This window comes from Mus caroli, chromosome 7 (assembly GCF_900094665.2).
Source record: "Mus caroli chromosome 7, CAROLI_EIJ_v1.1, whole genome shotgun sequence".
In the NCBI taxonomy this organism is placed as follows: Eukaryota; Metazoa; Chordata; class Mammalia; order Rodentia; family Muridae; genus Mus; species Mus caroli.
In genome coordinates this window covers 105945973-105965417 of record NC_034576.1, presented here as the reverse complement: position 1 = coordinate 105965417, position 19445 = coordinate 105945973, and the positions used below count along the sequence as shown (strand labels likewise).

General features: G+C 37.9%; 2 protein-coding genes across 2 annotated transcripts; both read right to left on the bottom strand.

The window, feature by feature from the left end:
• Positions 1 to 4456: 4456 nt before the first annotated feature.
• LOC110299188 (olfactory receptor 52A1-like) lies at positions 4457 to 5494 on the bottom strand. The gene has a single exon (XM_021168821.1). The coding sequence runs from the start codon at positions 5454 to 5456 to the stop codon at positions 4509 to 4511; it is 948 nt and encodes a 315-aa protein (XP_021024480.1). The 5' UTR covers positions 5457 to 5494; the 3' UTR covers positions 4457 to 4508.
• Positions 5495 to 14205: 8711 nt separating this feature from the next.
• LOC110299150 (olfactory receptor 52A1-like) lies at positions 14206 to 15241 on the bottom strand. Its single transcript, XM_021168776.1, has one exon. The coding sequence runs from the start codon at positions 15230 to 15232 to the stop codon at positions 14273 to 14275; it is 960 nt and encodes a 319-aa protein (XP_021024435.1). The 5' UTR covers positions 15233 to 15241; the 3' UTR covers positions 14206 to 14272.
• Positions 15242 to 19445: the final 4204 nt, after the last annotated feature.

The following is a 19445-nucleotide window of genomic DNA, read 5'->3' as shown; positions in this document are numbered from 1 at the left end:
TTAGCCCTCTGTTGGATGTAAGGTTAGTAAAGAACTTTCCCAATCTGTACATTGCATTTTTGTCTTATTGACAGTGAGTGCCCAACTGAACCACAAACCAGGAGTATGCATGGGCCAGTCTGAGGATCCTGGAACAAATATAGCAGATGTCTGTTTGGTCAGGCCTTAGTAGGATAAGATATACTTAATCCTCAAGAGACTTAAGGCCCCAGGGAAGGGGAAGACAAGGAGGTGGGGGAGAAACCTCTCAGAGGCAAGAGAGAGGAGGAATGGGATGAGACACTGTGGAAGAGGGGAGCAAGGGGGGGACCAAAAGGGGGGTTCTGGAATATAAATAAATAGATAGATAGATAGATAGATAGATAGATAGATAGATAGATAGATAGATAGATAGATAAAATAAACTTGCATCTACAGATACAGAGAGAGAGAACTTGAACCAGCAGAGCAGGCCTCCAAGAGTACTCCCCATGCATGGACAATACTCCTTCAGAAGCTTAAAATTATTAAACAGTAGCTGTAATGTTAGTGGTGGGATGCCTCCAGATAATGGTCAGATAGGTCCCTGAAGCTCCCAAGTTAATACATGTTATTGATCTTGCATGCTCACCAAAATGTGATGACACTTTTTATGAAGACATCATGCACTTTGGTCACAGGACATAGAATAAAAGTAAAACCACAGTTGATTTGGAAGTCTTCTTTCTCGCTCCAACGAGTTGCCATAGTTGCTCACTGAGTCACACAAAAAGAAGACATGAAAGTTAGGGGACTGAATGGGGAGAAGAGAAATCAGGTTTCAGAGAGAAATCAAGGAGAATGAGAAAGGGAAAGAGAATTCAAAGGTAATATAAATGTATGAAACTTTATCCTGTCTATAAGAAATATAGGCACAGGGGATGGAGATGAGACTGAGAAAATGTCCAACCAGCACTGGGCCCAAATTGAGACCCATCCCATAGAGAAGCACCAATCCCTGACATTATTAATGATATTCTTCCTTGCTTGCAGACAACAGTCTAGCATAACTGTCCTCCAAGAGGCTCCACCCAGCAGCTGACTCAGACATATGGAGACACCCACAGTCAAACAGTGGATGGAGCTTGGGGACTCTTATGGAAGAACAGGAGGAAGGATTGCAGGCCCTGACTGCCATAGGAACTCCAGAGGAAGACCAACAGAGTCAACTAGCCTGGACCCTTGGGGCTCTCAGAGTCTGAACCACCAACCAAAGAACATACACTGGGTGGGCCTAGGCTCCCCCACTCATATGTAACAGATGTGCAGCTTGGTGTTCATGTGGGTCCTGAACAACTGGAGCAGGGCTATCACAATAGCTGTTACTAGTATGTGGGTTATGTTCTTCTAGCTGAGATGCCTTCTCTGACCCCAGAGAGAGAAGAAGCACCTAAACTCTCGAAGACTTGAAATGCTAGGGTTGGGGGGGATACAAAGGGATGTCCCAACCTGCTCAGAGAAGAAGAGAAGAACAATGGGGGAAAGGATTGTGGGAGGGGGTGACCAGCAGAGGGGCAGTGAGCAGGATGTAAAGCGAGTAAGTAAAAAGTAAATTAAAAAAAAAAATACACATGGAGGGACCCATGGCTCCAGCGGCATATATAGCAGAGGATGACCTTATCTTACATCAAAAGGATGGGAGGTCTTGGTCCTGTGAAGGCTTGATGCCCCAGCATAGGGGAATGCTAGGGTAGTAAAACAGGAGAGAAGTAGGGTAGGGGTGACATAGGGGGTTTACAGAAAGAAAACTGGGAAGGGGGATAACATTTGAAATGGAAATAAATAAAATAACCAATAATTTAAAAAAAAAAGAAGGAAAAGTGGCACGTTTATTGCTTACTAAATATCTATGGCTTTAGACATCTTTCTATAAATACTTAGACTTGTCAGTACATAAACATGTGATGTTTCCATCAGTTTTCTGTATCCCATTATCTTCTATGTGACAAGAAGGAACTTAGAAGAATAAGATTTATTCAGCTCATATAGTTTGTTTCTCTCATTTAAACTATTTTAGGTACACCCCCCCCAAAAAAAGACTGCTCACATGCCCTCAGGCTCTACTGGTTTTCTGAAGAGATCCATGTTCACAGCAATGGAGTTTTAATGCTCCATTTGAGACTCTTTCCGGTTTGGGAAGTAACATTTACAAATGAATACAGTGTACAGGGAGTCATTCATATACTGTACCTTAAGGTGTTACTATCCACAAAGAGGGTGTATAGAGATCACAGGATAAATGCTCCACAGTTCTATTCCCCGCTATGGGAGCTCTATTTCTTATAATACTTCAAAATGCCCTCAACTCAGTGAACGCTTTAAAAATCCATGCTTTTTCACATGTTTTAAAAATTGATTGAGTTACCTCACTCAGGATGCCCAGAAGCTTGGAATACCCAAGATACAATTCACAGACCACATGAAGCTCAAGAAGAAGGAAGACTAAAGTGTGGATACTTTGGTCCTTCTTAGAAGGGGGAACAAAATACCCATGGTAGGAGTTACAAAGTATGGAGCAGAGACTGAAGGAAAGTCCATCCAGAGACTGCCCCACTTGGGAATCCATTCCATATACAATCACCAAACCCAGACACTATTGTGGATGCCAACAAGTGCTTGCTGACAGGAACTGATATAGCTGTCTCCTGAGGGGCTCTACCAGTGCCTGACAAATACAGAGGTGGATGCTCACAGCCATCCATTGGACTGAGCATAGGGTCTACAATGGAGGATCTAGAGAAAGATCACGAGGAGCTGAAGGGGTTTGCAGCCCCACAGAAGGAACAACAATATGAACTAATCAATACCCCCAGAGCTCCCAGGGACTAAACCACCAACCAAAGAGTACATATAAAGGGACCCATGGCTCCAGCTGCATATGTATCAGAGGACGGTCTTGTCTGTCATCAGTGGGAGGAGAGGCCCTTGGTCCTGTGAAGGCTCTATGTCCCAGCATAGGGGAATGCCAGGGCCAGGAAGCAGGAGTTGGTGGGTGGTGAGCAGGGATTTGGGAGAGGGGATAGGGGGATTTTCAGAGGGGAAACCAGGAAAGGGGATAACATTTGAAATGTAAATAAAGAAAATAGCTAATAAAAAATTGAAAATATGCAACGATACTAAAATTTTTGCTATGGTCTTCTTTAGTAGCATAACTTTCTGTCTGTGATCTAATTTTAGGTTGAAACCATTTTCAGGTACTTTTCATCTTTCTTTTCTTTTGTAAATATAGTATGACATTAATTTGATCCTCAAAGGGAAAAGAAATCAATAGAGCAAATGTAGAGATTAGTGAGTTAATATGTTTAGTGCTCCTTTGGCACTAGCCAAGATGGGGCATATGCTCTTTATGTATAGAGTCGCTGGAGAGTGAGGACTGAGAGGCCAGAGACACAAAGGTAAATACAAATGTCTCAGATCTCTCCATTTGGTTATAAGAACTTTTGCTTCATAAAGATAAGAATAGAAAATATAATGGTCTATTTATATACCATATAAATTACATGATATTTGCTCAGTTTAATAGTGGAGATCTAAAATTCTTCACATTATCTACTAATTAACTTTTGGTGAAAAGTAAGTTTACTGTGAGATTTTAAATGACACAGACAATGGCCATTGACAACAGTATTAGTCTTCAGGCTATTGAAATGGCTCACTTGATAAAGGCACGTGCATTTTTGTAATGTGTATTTGATGTAAATACATATGTAATAAATATTTTGGATTTATGTAAAACTGTGTATCAGATGGTAGGGATATTAGCAGATGAGTGTATGCAGCAGGATGCTTTGTGTATTTTGATACTATTAAACACGGGTGCGGCTGCTTTCCCAGGTTTAGTAAAGTTTCTTTTATGAATGTGGGTGAATGCCCAAAGAATTTAGAGTCACACACATCAGCACAGCTTCATGAATTTTAATAACATTAATTTTAAAACTGAATTAATGTTATGATTAAAAATCCTTATCATCTGAAGTTAAGTTTGACATTCAAATCTCACATTTAACATTATGTCCTCCATGAAATCTTGTATGATTCCTTTTAAAAATCTAGATTAGTTGTTGTGCCACGTGTAGCCAAATTATATTGCTTTAACCTCATACATTACATTATATTTGCTCAATATTTTTATCTCCCTCTAGAGTCATAGAACATATGCATAGGTGTCACTGTTTACCATCAGGAAAAATACCTACCTTTTGCTTTACAGAAAGCACAACAGGGTTGAAAGAAAGAAAAAAATAGATATAAGAATGCAAGAAAGAAAGAAAACGGAAAATAAAAACTAAGGTGAGGGATCAAAGGAATATATGAGATACATTTGTATCTTTCACCTCTGTTTATCCCACGCTGACTGGTTTTGTCTTGAGAATATAGACTGGCTTTTCATGGATCTTCATGAATAAATTAATGAAAATAGTCATGTATAGTACAAGCAGTTTTAACAGACAACTCTCTAGTTTCATTCCGACACAATATTTTCACGTTCTTTACTGAGTATTAGACTTCAGAACAAAAATTTGGACAACCCATTTGCGGATCTCCTTGGTCTTCACACCATACACAATGGGGTTAAGGGCCGGGGGCAGAAGTAGATAGATGGTAGACAATAAGATGTGGACATACGGTGATACGTGACCAAAACGGTGACTGAAAAAGGAAAAAAAGGCAAGGATATAAAACTCCAGGAAGACAACAATATGAGCCGTACAAGTGTTGAATGCTTTGCTTCGTGCCTCTTTCTGAGGAAGACGAAAAACAGCTCGGAAAATCAAAATGTAGGAGATGAAAACAAATATCATGTCAAAACCTAGAATTACAAAAGCCACAAAGAGCCCATATGATTTATTAATACGGACATCTTCTGCCGCCAGCTTGACTACAGCCATGTGCTCACAGTAAGAATGAACAATCACAACAGAGTGGAACCGTTGCAGTCGCTTGAGGAGAATGGGTAAAATCCCAACGAGTACAGTTGCCCGAATTGCAACCACCAGAACAATTCGAAGTAAAAATAAAGGTGTAAGGACGGCTGTGTGCCTCAGAGGATCGCAGATGGCAACATATCGGTCAAAGGCCATGGCAAGCAGAACGCCAGATTCCATTCCTTGCAAGGCATGGATGAAGAAGAGCTGGGTGAGGCAAGCATCAAAAGCCATGGAACACAAGCCAAACCAGAAGATGGCCAACATCTTAGGGGCAATGGCTAGGCAGAGACCAAGGTCAGTAGCTGCCAGTACTGCCAAGAAAATGTACATGGGTTGGTGTAGACTGCGTTCTGTGGGGATAATGATTAGCAGGAAGAGGTTCCCCAGCAAAGCCACAAGGCATACAACAAAGAAGGGAAATCCAATCCAAAACTGCACATGCTCCAGTCCAGGGATGCCAATCAGAATCACTGTCCCTGGGTTCAGGTATGACAAGTTGGTATAGCCCATTGAGCTGATGAATCCTCTACTCGCCGCTGATGCTGACACCAAATCAGAGAAAACTGATAAGTGTGAAGGGGGAGAGCACTCACATTTCTTCTTGAAATCTTATACATATGAATGAAGTACGACCACATGGCTTTAAATCTTTGAGCATCAACTAAGCTTTATAAGATACTCTTTGATATTCTTTTGCAAATGTTCATCTTCTAGAGATTATATAAGTGAAAATGCATGGCATAATTGCACTGATTCTGTGAGTTTCAGGAGCCACCCCAGCTGGTCTCAAAGAAAGCAAATGTGACTCTTTCCATATCCATCTCTAAGCTCTGCATACCTTCCAGATTCTGTTAAACTTCACTGTGACAAAGATCATCCATCTTATAGCCAGAGGAGGAGGAAGAGAAAAGTACTCACAAATATCAGAAAACAGTGGAGTTTAAAACACAGAGATATTAATGAAGCAAAAAGGAACCATAAGCTAAGAAAGGATAGTCTCAACCCTGGAATGTTATACAGCCTCTAGCTAAATGTCTTTAAACATGCTTATTGCACTAATGTACTTCATATGCAGCAAAGCACAGGCCTCTCAGGCTTATAGTGGAGTTCAATGCAACTTACTTTATTTTACTTATTTTATTGTTCCCAGTTGGCAGATAAAATAATTTCTGAAACTAATGAGCTTTTCTTACACAAGGATGGCTTAAATTTTTCTTTTTTAAAAAAAATTTGATAATTCGCTATCCCTTTGGCAAAGAATTAAAACTTAAACCCTGCAAATCTACTCTTTTGTCTTTTAATTTTTTCACTAGTAAGTCTATGAACATAAAGTTATATATAATTTTCATTCTACTTTCTCTAATATTAATCATATATAAATATAATCATTGAACAGGGAGGATAGTATTGAGAGAAATTTTTTTTAAAAAATTTATTTTAAAGAAGTGAGAGGCTGCCATGTTAAAAACTATATGAAAAGAATATATACTTCATAATACCTAGCACATTAATATATGTGAACTTAGTTTCTTCTATTTCATATAATATAAAATATTTCAGCAGTTGATAAAAAGTAGAAATCTTTTCACATGAGCTTCTCTACCCACAGAAACCATGAGAATATGACCAAGAAAATAGAGATGTTGATTAAAATATTGGGAAATTTTGCATCATAGTTATTCAGATACCTATTTAAAATGAACTTGGCAATAGAAGTGGAAAATACTTAAAAGTAATCATACACAAAGCTGTAAATGTTTTATAAATAGGGCACATGTTGTGGCAAAATATAAAGGAGCTGCACAAAGAAATTCCATGTGAGATAATTATCTAAATGCTGATTGATGATCTAAGGACACAAGACAAAATTAGTTTTGGTCTCACCATGATACATAGTAATTCAGGGATCATATTTAATAGAACACATCTCATAAGACGCAGAAATCATATTCGGTTTCTTCTATATAGTATGAACATACAAATATATAATATTATTTATATATGTATTTATAATTTTATTTTGTGTATCAGTAAAAAAGCCTTTGTTTTGAGCAACATAAATTTCCCAGATAATATGAACTTCAGGGATGAGATGTGAGCTGTAACTGCTCAGAAAGCAGGATTAGATAATGAGCTAAGGAAAGTGGGGTCTTGATTCTCTCTTATACTTTCAGTTGTTCTTTCCAAAGTATATACCTATTTGTATACAGAGAGAGAGGGGAATGGCATGGAGAGGGAGAGAGAAAGCACACACACAGATTTCCAAAGCACAGACTATCTCTTTGCATTTTAATTTTAGTATGCCAATATTATGCAAAAATTTGATTGAGATACTTTGATAAACTTATTCTCACCTTGTTCTTGCTACTAATGTCTTCCTCACAGTATGTCTTCCTCACATGCAACTAAAACAATGATACAGAAGCCACCTTCTAGTTCTTCCACTCCTAAAGATTCTTTTGCAAATGTTCATCTTCTAGAGATTATATAAGTGAAAATGCATGGCATAATTTCACTGATTCTGTGAGTTTCAGGAGCAACCCCAGCTGGTCTCTTTAGATATCTGATCCATGTTACATACTATTAAGAAAAGAAATCCTGTGTCCAAGAAAGAAAACTGGCTCATTCTAGAGGAGTATCCACTCTTAAAACACTTGAGATGAGATCATCTGATACTCTCAGGTTTACTTTTTTTTTTTCCTTTTAAAGATTGCTGCACACAGAAATGCTTAGCTATATGGAGGTCTTAATACATGAAGAAGAAACTCACCCAGATAGAAAAACAGCCAGTTTAAATAGATCTTCTCTGATGCAGTTTAGATTTGGGAAGGAATTAATAGCTCACCACCTTGCATCATCTGCTTCCCGCCTCTTCTTTTCTTGGATTTTCTTAGAACTGAGCTGATCCCAGGTCGATGTTTTGATCTGTTCCCTGGAGGAAGGCCAGTGCATTTCTGATATCCATGTCTAGTTAGTAGAGGAAGGATTCTCATTACTTGATGTTGCACATCCTGAATAGAGTAATCTACCTCTTGGAAAGCTGTCTCTAAATTACAAGGTTTTTTTTTTTTAAAGGAAGCAGTAGGCCAGTGCTATAACCTGATAGACCTGAAACAATTTGGAACAAACCTGAGACATAAGGAACTTCTAGAATAGGAAAATAAAAGATTCATTATTGTTTTGCCCAACCTGTGAACTATGGTCAATTTTATTGCAAAATGAAAGAAAACACTACTTATCATGGAAAATATGTCACCAGAGCAGTCAGTCGTATACCTTTGACAACTACTATATTACTAAATTTATTTGAAAATACTATAGCACTTGGAAGTTTCAAGAACAAAGGAGATTTAGAAATCATTTTATTTCCTTTTTACTTTTTACATCCTTGCCTATTTATTTTATTATAGCAATTTTAAAACACACACAGTGATAATGATAGAAGTCAAATGCCTTTCAATTGTTCCCAGAATTAGGAAGAATTTCTATTATTCTCCACCAATAGTGAAATCACCTAATATTTTGGCAAGGAATCTGCCTTGAATTGTTTAAATGTTTGCAAATTCATTAAATAATTTTTCAATGTACTGACTTTGCATTGAAAGATGATAAGTTGGACTATTTGAAAGGCGTTTTGCCTTGTTTTTATTCTTCTCTCATAAAATGTATCCTAACCACAGCTTCCCCTTCCCCCACCCCTCTCAGTCCCATTCTGCCTCTTCACTCCCCCAAATCCACTGCTTCTCCATTTCCCTTTAGAAAGTAGCTCCTAGGATCATTCCTCCCCTTCTTACACGGTTCCTCCTGAGCTCTGCCAAATGGTTGGCTGTGAGTCACTGCATCTGTTCCCATCAGCTGCAGGAGAAAGCCTCTCTGATGAAGATTGGGCTAAGTACCAATCTATGAGTATATCAGAATATCATTAGGAATCATATTGTGGTTTGTTTGCATGTTTGTTTGTTTGTCCATCATATTTAGTTCTACACCAGGTCCCTGGACCATCCAAATTTCAGTTCCTGGCCAGCTGTGCATTGTCAGTCTTGTGCTTACTCTAGTGTCGTTAATCTCAAGTTACACCACACATTGGTTGACCACTCCAACAAGCTCTGAGCCACCATTGCCCCAGCACATCTTGCAGATAGGAAAGGTTGTGGGTAAAAGGTTTTGTGTCTGGTTTCATGTCAGTCCCACCACTGGGAGCCTTGACTGGTTAGCAAAGATAACCACTGTAAGTTCCTTATCTTCCATTACTAGCAGTCCTCACTAGGGTCATCTCCATAGGTTCCAGAAAGTTTCCAATGCACTAGCTGTCCACATAGCCCCCTAAATACAGCCCACCCCATATTCCAGTAGTCTCTCTCAGGATTCTCTCCATCTCTTCCTCTTCCCCCTACCTGATCTCCCCTGTTCTCATCTCTACCCTCCCCCAGTCCACCCACAAATCTATTCTAATCCCCCTTTCCAGGGAGATACATATGTCCCCCTTAGAGGACTCCTTGTTACTTTGCCTCTCTCTGAGTGTCTAAACTATAGAAAGATTATCTTTAACAGCTAATATCCACTTATAAGTGGGTGCATATCATGTTTGTCTTTCTGAATATGGCATGCCTTGCTCAGGATGACTTTTTTCTAGTTCCATTCATTTGCCTGCAAGTTCCATGGTATATATATATTTTTCTAAAAACCAAGTTGTAGCCACCTGCAGCCACAGGTTACTGGGTTCCTGAAAGTAAAGATGGGGTTTTGGATGGGAAAGCCAAGACAAACCTTTCTGATCAAGGCCAATGTTTACTTATGAGTCCAAGCTTATAAAGGTGGGGGGGGACCCCACTCCCCACCATGCCAGGATCTCTTGCTTTGTCAGGATCTCTGCATTGTCAGGATAGTGTCAAAACAGGTTCAGTCTCTCAGCAAGTAATGGTGTCTTGGAGGAAAGCTGCAGATGTGGCAGGACAATAGACTTTACCTAGGTTGGAAGACTCCACCCTAGGTGGGCTAGCTAGCTGTGACAAATCAGGTCTGAGCAGCCTGCACAAGGCTGGGGGAAGGGCACACCAAGTAATTCTCCATTGTGTAAATATACCACATTTTCTCTATTTATTCTTTGATTGAGGGACATCTAGGTTTTTCGAGTTTGGCTATTATGAATAAAGCTGCTATTAACATAGTTGAGCAAGTATCTTAGTGGTAGAATGGATGGCTTCTTATATGTCCGAGAGTGGTATAACTTGGTCTTAAAGTAGATACATTTTCATATTTCTGAGGAACCACCATATAGATTTCCATGGTGTTTGAACAAGTTTGCACTCCTATCAGCAATAGAAAAGTATTTCCCCTTGTTGCACATCCTCAGCCGCATGAACTGTTACTTAGTTTTTTATCTTGGCCGTTCTGGCAGGTGTAAATGGAATATCAAACTAGCTTTGATTTGCTTTTCCCTGATAATTAAGGATGTTGAAAAGTTGTTTAACTGTTCTAAGCCATTTGAGATTCCTGTTAGAAAAATTTATGTTGGTAGATCTCTGTCCCATTTTTAATTGTATTATTTGGTTTGTCAATGTCTAGTTTCTTGATTTGTTGATAAAGCCCTTTGCCAGATTTGGTGAAAATCTCTTCCCATTATGTAGGCTGCTATTTTGTCCTACTGACAATGTCATTTCAAGTGACCCTTTTCAGTTTCATGAGGCTTCACTTATTAATTGTGGAACTTAGTGCTGGTCCCATTGGTGTTCTTTTTAGGAAGTTTTCTCCTGTCCCAATGCATTCAAGGATATCCAGCATTTTCTCTTCTATCAGGTTCAGTGTGTCCTGTTTTATGTTGAGGTCTTTGCTAAACATGGTCTAAACAAGTTTTGTGCAGGGTGAAAGATATGGATTAATTTGCATTCTTCTACACACAGACATGCAAGTAGACCACCAACATTTGTTAAAGATGCTTTCTTCTTTCTGTTGTGTATTTCTGGTTTCTTTATCAAAAAGCAAGTGTTCATAAGTGTGTGTATTTATCTCTGGGTCTTCAGTTTGATTCTATTGATCATCCTGTCTGCCTTTATGCCAATACCATGTTATATGGATTTTGTTACCACAGCTTTGTAGTACAGCTTGAAATAAGGGATGGTGATACATCCAGAAGTTCTTCATTATTCAGGATTGTTTTAATTATCCTGATTTTTGTTTAGTTTTGCTTTTAATGTGAAATTGAGTATTGTGCTTTCCAAGCCTGTAAAGAATTATACTGGAATTTTGATGGGCATTGCATTTACTCTATAGATGGCTTTTTGTAGAATAGCCATTTATACTATGCTAATTCTACTGATCTAAGAGCATGGGAGGGTTTTCCATCTTCTGATATCTTCTTCAATTTCTTTCTTCAGTGAATTCAAGTTTTTGTCATACAAGTCATTCAATTGTCTGGTTAGGGATATACCAAAACTATTTTATATAATTTGTGAAAGACATTGTTTTCCTGATTTCTTTCACAATCTATTTGTCATTTACATAGAGAAGATCCACACATTTTAAAGTCTTGGTGTGTTCTTTTAGTTTAGTTTTGTTTGTTTGCTTTATAGTTTATCATGTATCCATACGCATTGCTGAAAGTGTTTATCAGTTATAGGGGATCCCAGTAGAATTTTTGTGGTCACTTATGTGTACTATGATATCATCTGCTAATAATGATACTTTGACTTCTTCCTTCACAATTTGTATGCCCTTAATCTTAATCAGTTGTCTTATTGTTTTAGCTGTAACTCCATGTAGTTTATTGAAAAGACATGAAAATAGTAAACAAAGTTTTAATATAATCCAATGGAAGAGCTAAGGGAAGGACTGAACAAGCTAAAGGGGATTGCAACCCCATAGGGAAGAACAGTATCAACTAACCAGACCACCCAGAGCTCCCAGAGAATAAACCATGAACCAAAGAGTATACATGGATGAATCCATGTCTCCAGATACATATGTAACAGGAGATAGCCTCATCTGAAATCAATGGGAGGGGAGGCCTTTGGTCCTGTGGAGGCTTGATATCCCAATGTAAGGAAATGCTAAAGCAGTGAGGCAGGAGTGGGTGAAAGAGTAGAGAAGCACCTTCATAGAGACAAGGGCTAGGGGGAAACAGGGAATGGAGATTTATGGAGGGGTAACTGGGAAGGGGGATATCATATGAAATGTAAAAAAATAAAATAAAATGAGTAATAAAAACTTTAGATGTTTTTATGAGAGTGGTTTGGAACTATTAGTCATTACATTCATTCCTTGAAAACTTCATACATGTATATAATGCATTCTGATTACTTTGTCATCTCCTGCCAGCAGCTCTCTTTCCTACAAAAACCTTTCCTACATTTATGTCTTTATTTTATATGTGATGTACTGAGGTTTGCAAAGGCAATGGGTTTATAAATAACCACTACAACTTGGTGGACTCACCTGGAGTATATAGGTGATAACAATGACTCTCCCTTCCCCAGAATCTGTAAATAGACAACAATTAAGCTGCCACAGACTGGGGGCGGGGGGAGGGGGGGCTCAATGGGCCCTCCTCAATCCGTGTGAATCAGAGTCTCAGACAGATGGGCAGAGTCAGCGGGAATGGGGGTGACAAACAGATGTGACATGAGAGAATGTGTTGAATCTGCGTGTGTCAATCTGAGTGTGTCGTCCAAATGAACACCAAACTTTTTTATACAGAAGAAAAACAAGAAAAACCAGGCGAACACATCCACTGAGTTATAGTTACACAAAACAAAAGGAATATATACATCAAAAGATGACAGGACCGGGCCACTGTTTACCACTAAGAAAGGAGCCAGGTGTAATGCTAGTCTATTGTTAAGCCCACCACCAGGGAGGTCTAAGTAAATGCCTGATTATGCTGTTCCCTTGGGCCAAGTGAAGAAACCTGTGCCAGGGGAATTCCCTAACTCTTTCATGGTTAACCCACCTATTCACTAGGCCATTGTGTATTCCCCTGTTTGGGTGAGACTCAGCTACTGTCCTAAGTAGATTTGCCCTAAGCTATTCTAGCTCCATTTTTTTTGTAATGCCTAATTAATTTCACCATCTCTACTAGAGTGAATTTGAATGTTAGGTAACTTTCTTACTGAATTCCTAGCTCATTGGCTTCAAGTATTTTCTAGGACTTTGGAACACTGGTGGAGGCTTACCTGTGCCAGAATTCAATCTTTAAAGCCACTTATAATAAAACAATACTGAAAGAGAGCATACACTATACTAACACTGGGATAGGGTTTGAGTATATGGGCTATGAGAATGCCAAGGTTCCAGAAGGCTGAGTTTCCTTGAAACTCTTTGCATCATGACTGCCTCCAGGCCTTTTGACCTCAACAGGCAGACTTCACTGGAGTGGGCATAGCATTCAGCAAGAAGAGAGAGTAGCATATGTTTTCCTCTCCCATTGATGACAGACTTGTGTCAGCACTGTGTAGGTCAGCACAGCTGCTTTGGTTAATAACTGAAATGGCTATGCCATTCACAAAGATGACACTTTGCAGCCCTTTTTCCTACGTATGTTTTGTACTCCCTCCTCCTTGATATCTTATCCCCTGTGTCTTACAGAGGTAACATGAGTGTTTTCTTCAAGAATGAGCTCTCAAGCTTCACTTATTCTGGGCTATAAGCACCCATGGTTTCTACATTCACTATCATTACAAAAAAGAGCTTCTATGATTGAGACTGAAAGTAGGGAATGTGTGTGTGTGTGTGTGTGTGTGTGTGTGTGTGTGTGTGTATGGATGCATGCATGTGTGTGTGTGTATTTGTGTGTGTGCATCTATGTCTCTCTGTGTGTTTAAATATTTAGAAGTCATTTTTGACACAGCACATTTAGAAAGACAGCTGTAATTAATCTGGACATAAGCACCCAAAAATTAAGATTTTTTTATTTAATTAACAGTACTAGGCACACATTCTCATCTGTAGAATAGGACAAGAATCCACCTAGAGAAATGTATTAAAACTTATATCCTCCAGGATGTATATTAAGTATATTTACATTATTGATTTTTGATACCACATATTTATTCAAAATATGTTATAAAGTCATATAATAATACATGTAAAGTATAGTTTATAGCTACATTTCTTTTTGTCAGTAGTTTATTTTGCAAAGAGAGATGTCTTTCTCTATATATTTCTCTATTAATTGCTTATTTGAATTTCAGTCCATCTATAATTGTGGAATTGAATCCCTTCATGGTCCATGAGGAGGGTAGGAAACCCCTACCATGAGCACAGAGCACAAACCTTACCTATTTATACAAGGCAATAGCTTTTTTGTAAGTCAATAACTGTTTGGCAGATCACTACTGACATCTATGATCTAGAAGAAAGATCTGNGCCACCCGCTTTCGAATGACCATGTTTTTCACTCCATAGACAATAGGGTTGAGAGCAGGAGGCAAGAGGAGATAGATGGTTGACAGAAGAATGTGAGTGGAGGGAACAACATGNCCAANACGGTGACTGAAAAAGGAGAAAAAGGCAAGAATATAAAACTCTAGAAAAACAAAAATATGAGCTGTGCAGGTGTTAAAGGCTTTGAGTCGTGCCTCCTTCTGTTTAAGGCGAAAAACAGCTTGGAAAATCAGGGCATACGATATGATGATAAAAACCATGTCAAATCCCAGAACGCTAAACCCCACAAAGAGACCNCATATCTTATTGATCTGCACATCATCTGCTGCAAGCTTCACCACAGCCATGTGTTCACAGTAAGAGTGGGCAATTTGAATGGACCGAAAATGGTGCAGTCTTTTTATTAGAATAGGTAACAGGCCTACAAGCACTACTGCTCGAATTACCACCACCACTATCATCCGACCAAGAATTGAAGGTGTAAGAATAGATGTGTGCCTCAGAGGATCACAGATTGCAATGTATCGATCAAAAGCCATTGCCAACAGAATGCCAGACTCGATGCCCTGCAGGGTATGGATGAAAAAGAGCTGGGCTAGGCAGGCATCAAAGGCCATGGAATAAGCCCTGAACCAAAATATGGCCAACATTTTGGGGGCAATAGCTGCACAAAGTCCTATGTCTGTAGCTGCCAGCACAGCCAGGAAGATGTACATGGGTTGGTGCAAGCTACGCTCAGCTGGGATGATGATTAATAAAATGATATTTCCCCAAAGAGCCACCAGACACACTGTAAAGAATGGAAATGCAATCCAAAACTGCACATGCTCTAGTCCAGGAATTCCAATCAATATTACAGTTCCAGGGTTCAGATATGTCACATTATTGGTGTTCATGGAGCTCAGCATTTTGTCTTCTCACCACTGAGCATGAGATCTGGAAAAATAGAATGTAGGATAGAGGTGAAGATATCCAAGTCTTTCATTGAGCTCACTCTCTGTCAGAGTAGCATTCAACCTCAGTGTGTTTTTAACAAATTTCAGGCTCTCCAGTAGCTCTTTGTTTAGTTGGTCATCAAAGGTCTATGATGCTTGTCATGGTAGTCAGAACAAAGGCTTGTTGTCATCTGTTCTCAAGGGAAACTGTGTAAGGATGTTTAATCATCTTAGAATTAGTCCTTATTTCAAGATATTGAACAGTTTTTGCTTCTTTTGTGGTTATTGTGATTCTAAAATACGATTTTATTGTTTTTCCTTAGAACATTAGGAAGTGAATTAAACATGTTCTATTGAGCCAGTTTCAATGAAAGTGAAAAGAAAGTCAGGCCTTATGGAGAACAAAGACCTCACCTCACAATGTCTCCATGTAGACTTTGAGTAACCATTGGCAATTTCAGTGGTATTTGTGATCTGGCTGTAGATTATTTTGTTTTTCACCAATATTAGGTTAGACTACCTGTTGTAGACAAGAGGCAATCTACAAGAGAATCTTTGAGACAAAGTTTATAGGATAAAAGCACTGTGACTCATCCAGTCCTACCTGTTTTTAAAGTGGAAGTATCGGCCATACCTCAGGAAGACATCCCAGGTAGCTCCTCCCATTAGGGCTAACATTTAATTCTTTACTGTGAAATGCCTTATTTTTAAGAAACTAAATATGGATCACCTATGATCAGAGTTTTCATGTAGGAAACATAAATTGTCACAAATAAGCAATAGTTTTGACTGTCAAGAATATATGGATATTATTGAAACTTTTTGTGCTGCCCTATAAAAGTCATGAAACAACACTTAGGTGGTTCACTGCAGGAAAATGCTCGGGGGTTAGTATGGACTTCGGTTCTGATTAAACGAGTCTCAGGTTCCACTGGAGGTACTTCAGCCCACTGCTCTCTAAAGGAAAGCAGGAAGCACAAGACTCAGGTCATTGTGTACAACACTCACATAATCAGAGATATTTTTATTCTGATTTATTATGTCTCTCTATGGAGGGAGATAGGTGTTGTTTCTCACCTGAAATTTCTTCTGCAGAAACTGGAAGCAGGAACTTAGAGCTGCTGTGGTCTTCTGAGGCTCTGGTGTCTTGGGTGCTTGAGGAACAAGTTGTCCCTTCCAGTTAAGTTGCATTCAGCTTGTGTGTTAGCTCCAAGGCATGTCAGTTGTGTGAGCCCAAGCCGTTGCTGTTCACACAGAGATTCAGAAGACTTCCAGCTGGCATAAAGTTTGCCATCAGAAACATGTGCTTGGCTGCTGAGAAAATATTGGAAGTTTTCACTTCAATGCTTGTACATATGGTAAGTTGTACAAATTGATTATTTATACCATTGTTTTAAAATACTAGTGAAGGTTTATTAGAACACAGTGCTAAATAATTGAACTGTTCTAAGTGTACAAGAATGTTAGGAAAATATTTTACTGACTGAAATTTTGTGAAAATCTAAGAGTTGCATTAGTTTGAATCAGGTTGAATATAAAGTTTCTTGAAAAAATCTTTGAATATAATGAACATTTATTTTGATGGGGAGGAGATCCAATTATTTATCAAATTCTCTTCCTCTCTTTAATTATGATTTTTTTTATTAATCAGTGTATTTTGAAAAATATTTAGAATTTTTCTTCAGTCCTTTCACATATAAACACTGACCCCAATATCTTCCAAAGAAGATTTATTTTCACCTATTCATATCAGGTTGCTCATAAAAGAAAAAATTATAAAATATCATTGGGTAACTATGTTGTATCTTCCGTTTATGTGGACTTTATTATTTAAGTATAGACCTCATTTTTACATTATGAATGAAAATAAACTGGGGCTTTGAATTCTTTCTACACAGAATCACTAGTGAATGGACTGTGGTCCAAAGAATCATCAGTATCAGTTATGTAAACTAACATTTGTAAAAAGCTTTTTCCTCTGTTGTTTTCATTTGGTAATTGGGGAAATTAAGGTGGGAGAAATGCTGAAAGAGTTCCATGCTGATTTTAACACATATGATTTGATGTGCCAGAAATTACAGAAGCCCTTTGATCACTTGATTATGGCCTAACAATTTAAAGGCAAAAATGAATTCTACTTCTCTCTATATATGAAAGCACATTTATTAGATTATGTACATTGTTTTCAATAAACATTCTAACAAAGGCTTAATATAAATCAGTAATGTGATCTGGCTATCAGTACCTGATGTCCATTTTCTACTTAGAAAATTTGATTAATTCTGTTTTCCAGTTTTAACATATATAAATTAAAGATACCTAACTTAATTATCACACATTTAATTAAATAATCTTCTGATGAATAGGTACTTGGAGCAATTCACACTAAATTTATGAAAGTCTATGAAAAAATCTAGCATCTTACTCCAATCTAACACAGTCACTGGAACACTAAAGAATAAAATGAACAGAACCAGAGGGAAATGAGAGATTCTTTGTAATAGAAAGAAGACAAATCAAGAAGAAGAGGAGGAGAAGGAGGAAGAGGACGAGGAGGAGGAGGAAGAGGACGAGGAGGAGGAGGGGCTAGAGACAAAAAGATTTGTGTCACAGACACTCCAAGAGCAGCTATCACATGTTATGGTGAAAAAGATAAGGAATATATAACCAGTATGCTACTCAAGTTAGCTATTTCTTTGTTTCTTTTAATTCTATGTACTATATATAAAAGTTCACATTTCTTAAATCAAGTAATTCTTACTAATTCTTTGAGGATTTTAGAATCATGTAGAAACTTGATGGAGAGTTAGCTTGTACCTCAGTTTCATAAAACTCAGTTCCTACAAGACAGAGTAGAGTTTTAACTCTATGAACCTTAGATATATGAAATAACACAATTACAAACATGTAATCAATATCTACTGAAAGAAAACGGAGTGATAACTAATGGTATTCAAAAGAAATAAGAAGGGTAAAGGAAGCTGGGATGGTCTTTGCCCAGAGAGAAGTATTTCTTGAGCAGATGGATCAGACACTGACCTCAAAGGGATATCCTTGCTTTGTCTTTATCCAATTTCCTTCATTACTTACACACTTGTAAAGCTTTCTCAGAGATAATTAGCAGGTTATCCTGAAATGGTCCTTTTTCGTTTTAAAATATAGAGTTGTAGAATTCATTGCAATTGAGTGTAGATAGACAAGAAAGCTGGCATATGTCAAAAGCTATTTGGAGACTATAAGTATAATAAAGTATTATGTAATTATCCTTAAAAACGTAACTAAAGAGTGCATTATTCCTAACTATATAAACACAATTTCTGTAGTCTGTATATTGTTAGTGTTATCAATTTAAAAGGGAAAGTATGGAAGAGTATGTGACTGGGTTTATAGGAAGGAAAAAGAAGGAAGGTATTATGTAATTATACCATAATCTCAAAAAAATAAAAAAAAATTAAAGGCTCATGAATTCAAATTATTCTTGTTTTATGAAAAGTACAAAAGCAAATAAACCAGGGAAAAGCAATTAATAGTGTACTCATAAACTTTTTAATTATATTTCAACAAAAATAAAATTCCATCATTCCCACTTGGAAATCTGTAGAGAGAAAAACATACCTGGGAAGGCTAAAGCCTGTTCTGGCTTAGGCTGGTTGTATTCCCACAAAGTTTCAACACATTGCGATGTTGCTAAAAGAGCCACTGCACTTTACACTACAGCATGAGTCAAGAAAATTCTTTTTATCTAACTCCCCAAGAGGATTGTTATCTTTATGATTCATACCTTCATTTACCTTAAGCATCAGGACATACACTTTCAACTTCACTTATACTTTAAAAGTCTTTTCATTAGTATAAGAATAGGAACTATGCACTCTTGCATATAGCATGGGGTTTCTGACAACTGCAGTAGCCAGGTCAAGTAAACATGAGCTTCAGAGATTTCTTAATGGGCACCTATCAAGGCTTAGCATCTTTTGCAACCTGTGTCATCCGCTGGACAAAAGATACTAGGTCAAAACCTTGAGCTAATGTCGATGAGTAACAACTATTCTTAACAAATGCACATGTGCTGCTTAGCATCAACTGCAGTCAACTATTTAATGAATGTAAATTCTGTGATTTCCACTTCTATATATGCGTCTCCTGAATTCATGTGTAATACAAAGATAAACAAATCCTTGAAAAT

Excerpts from the sequence above, each read along its gene's own strand:
- LOC110299188 (XM_021168821.1), bottom strand. The coding sequence starts at position 5,456 with ATGGGCTATACCAACTTGTCATACCTGAACCCAGGGACAGTGATTCTG.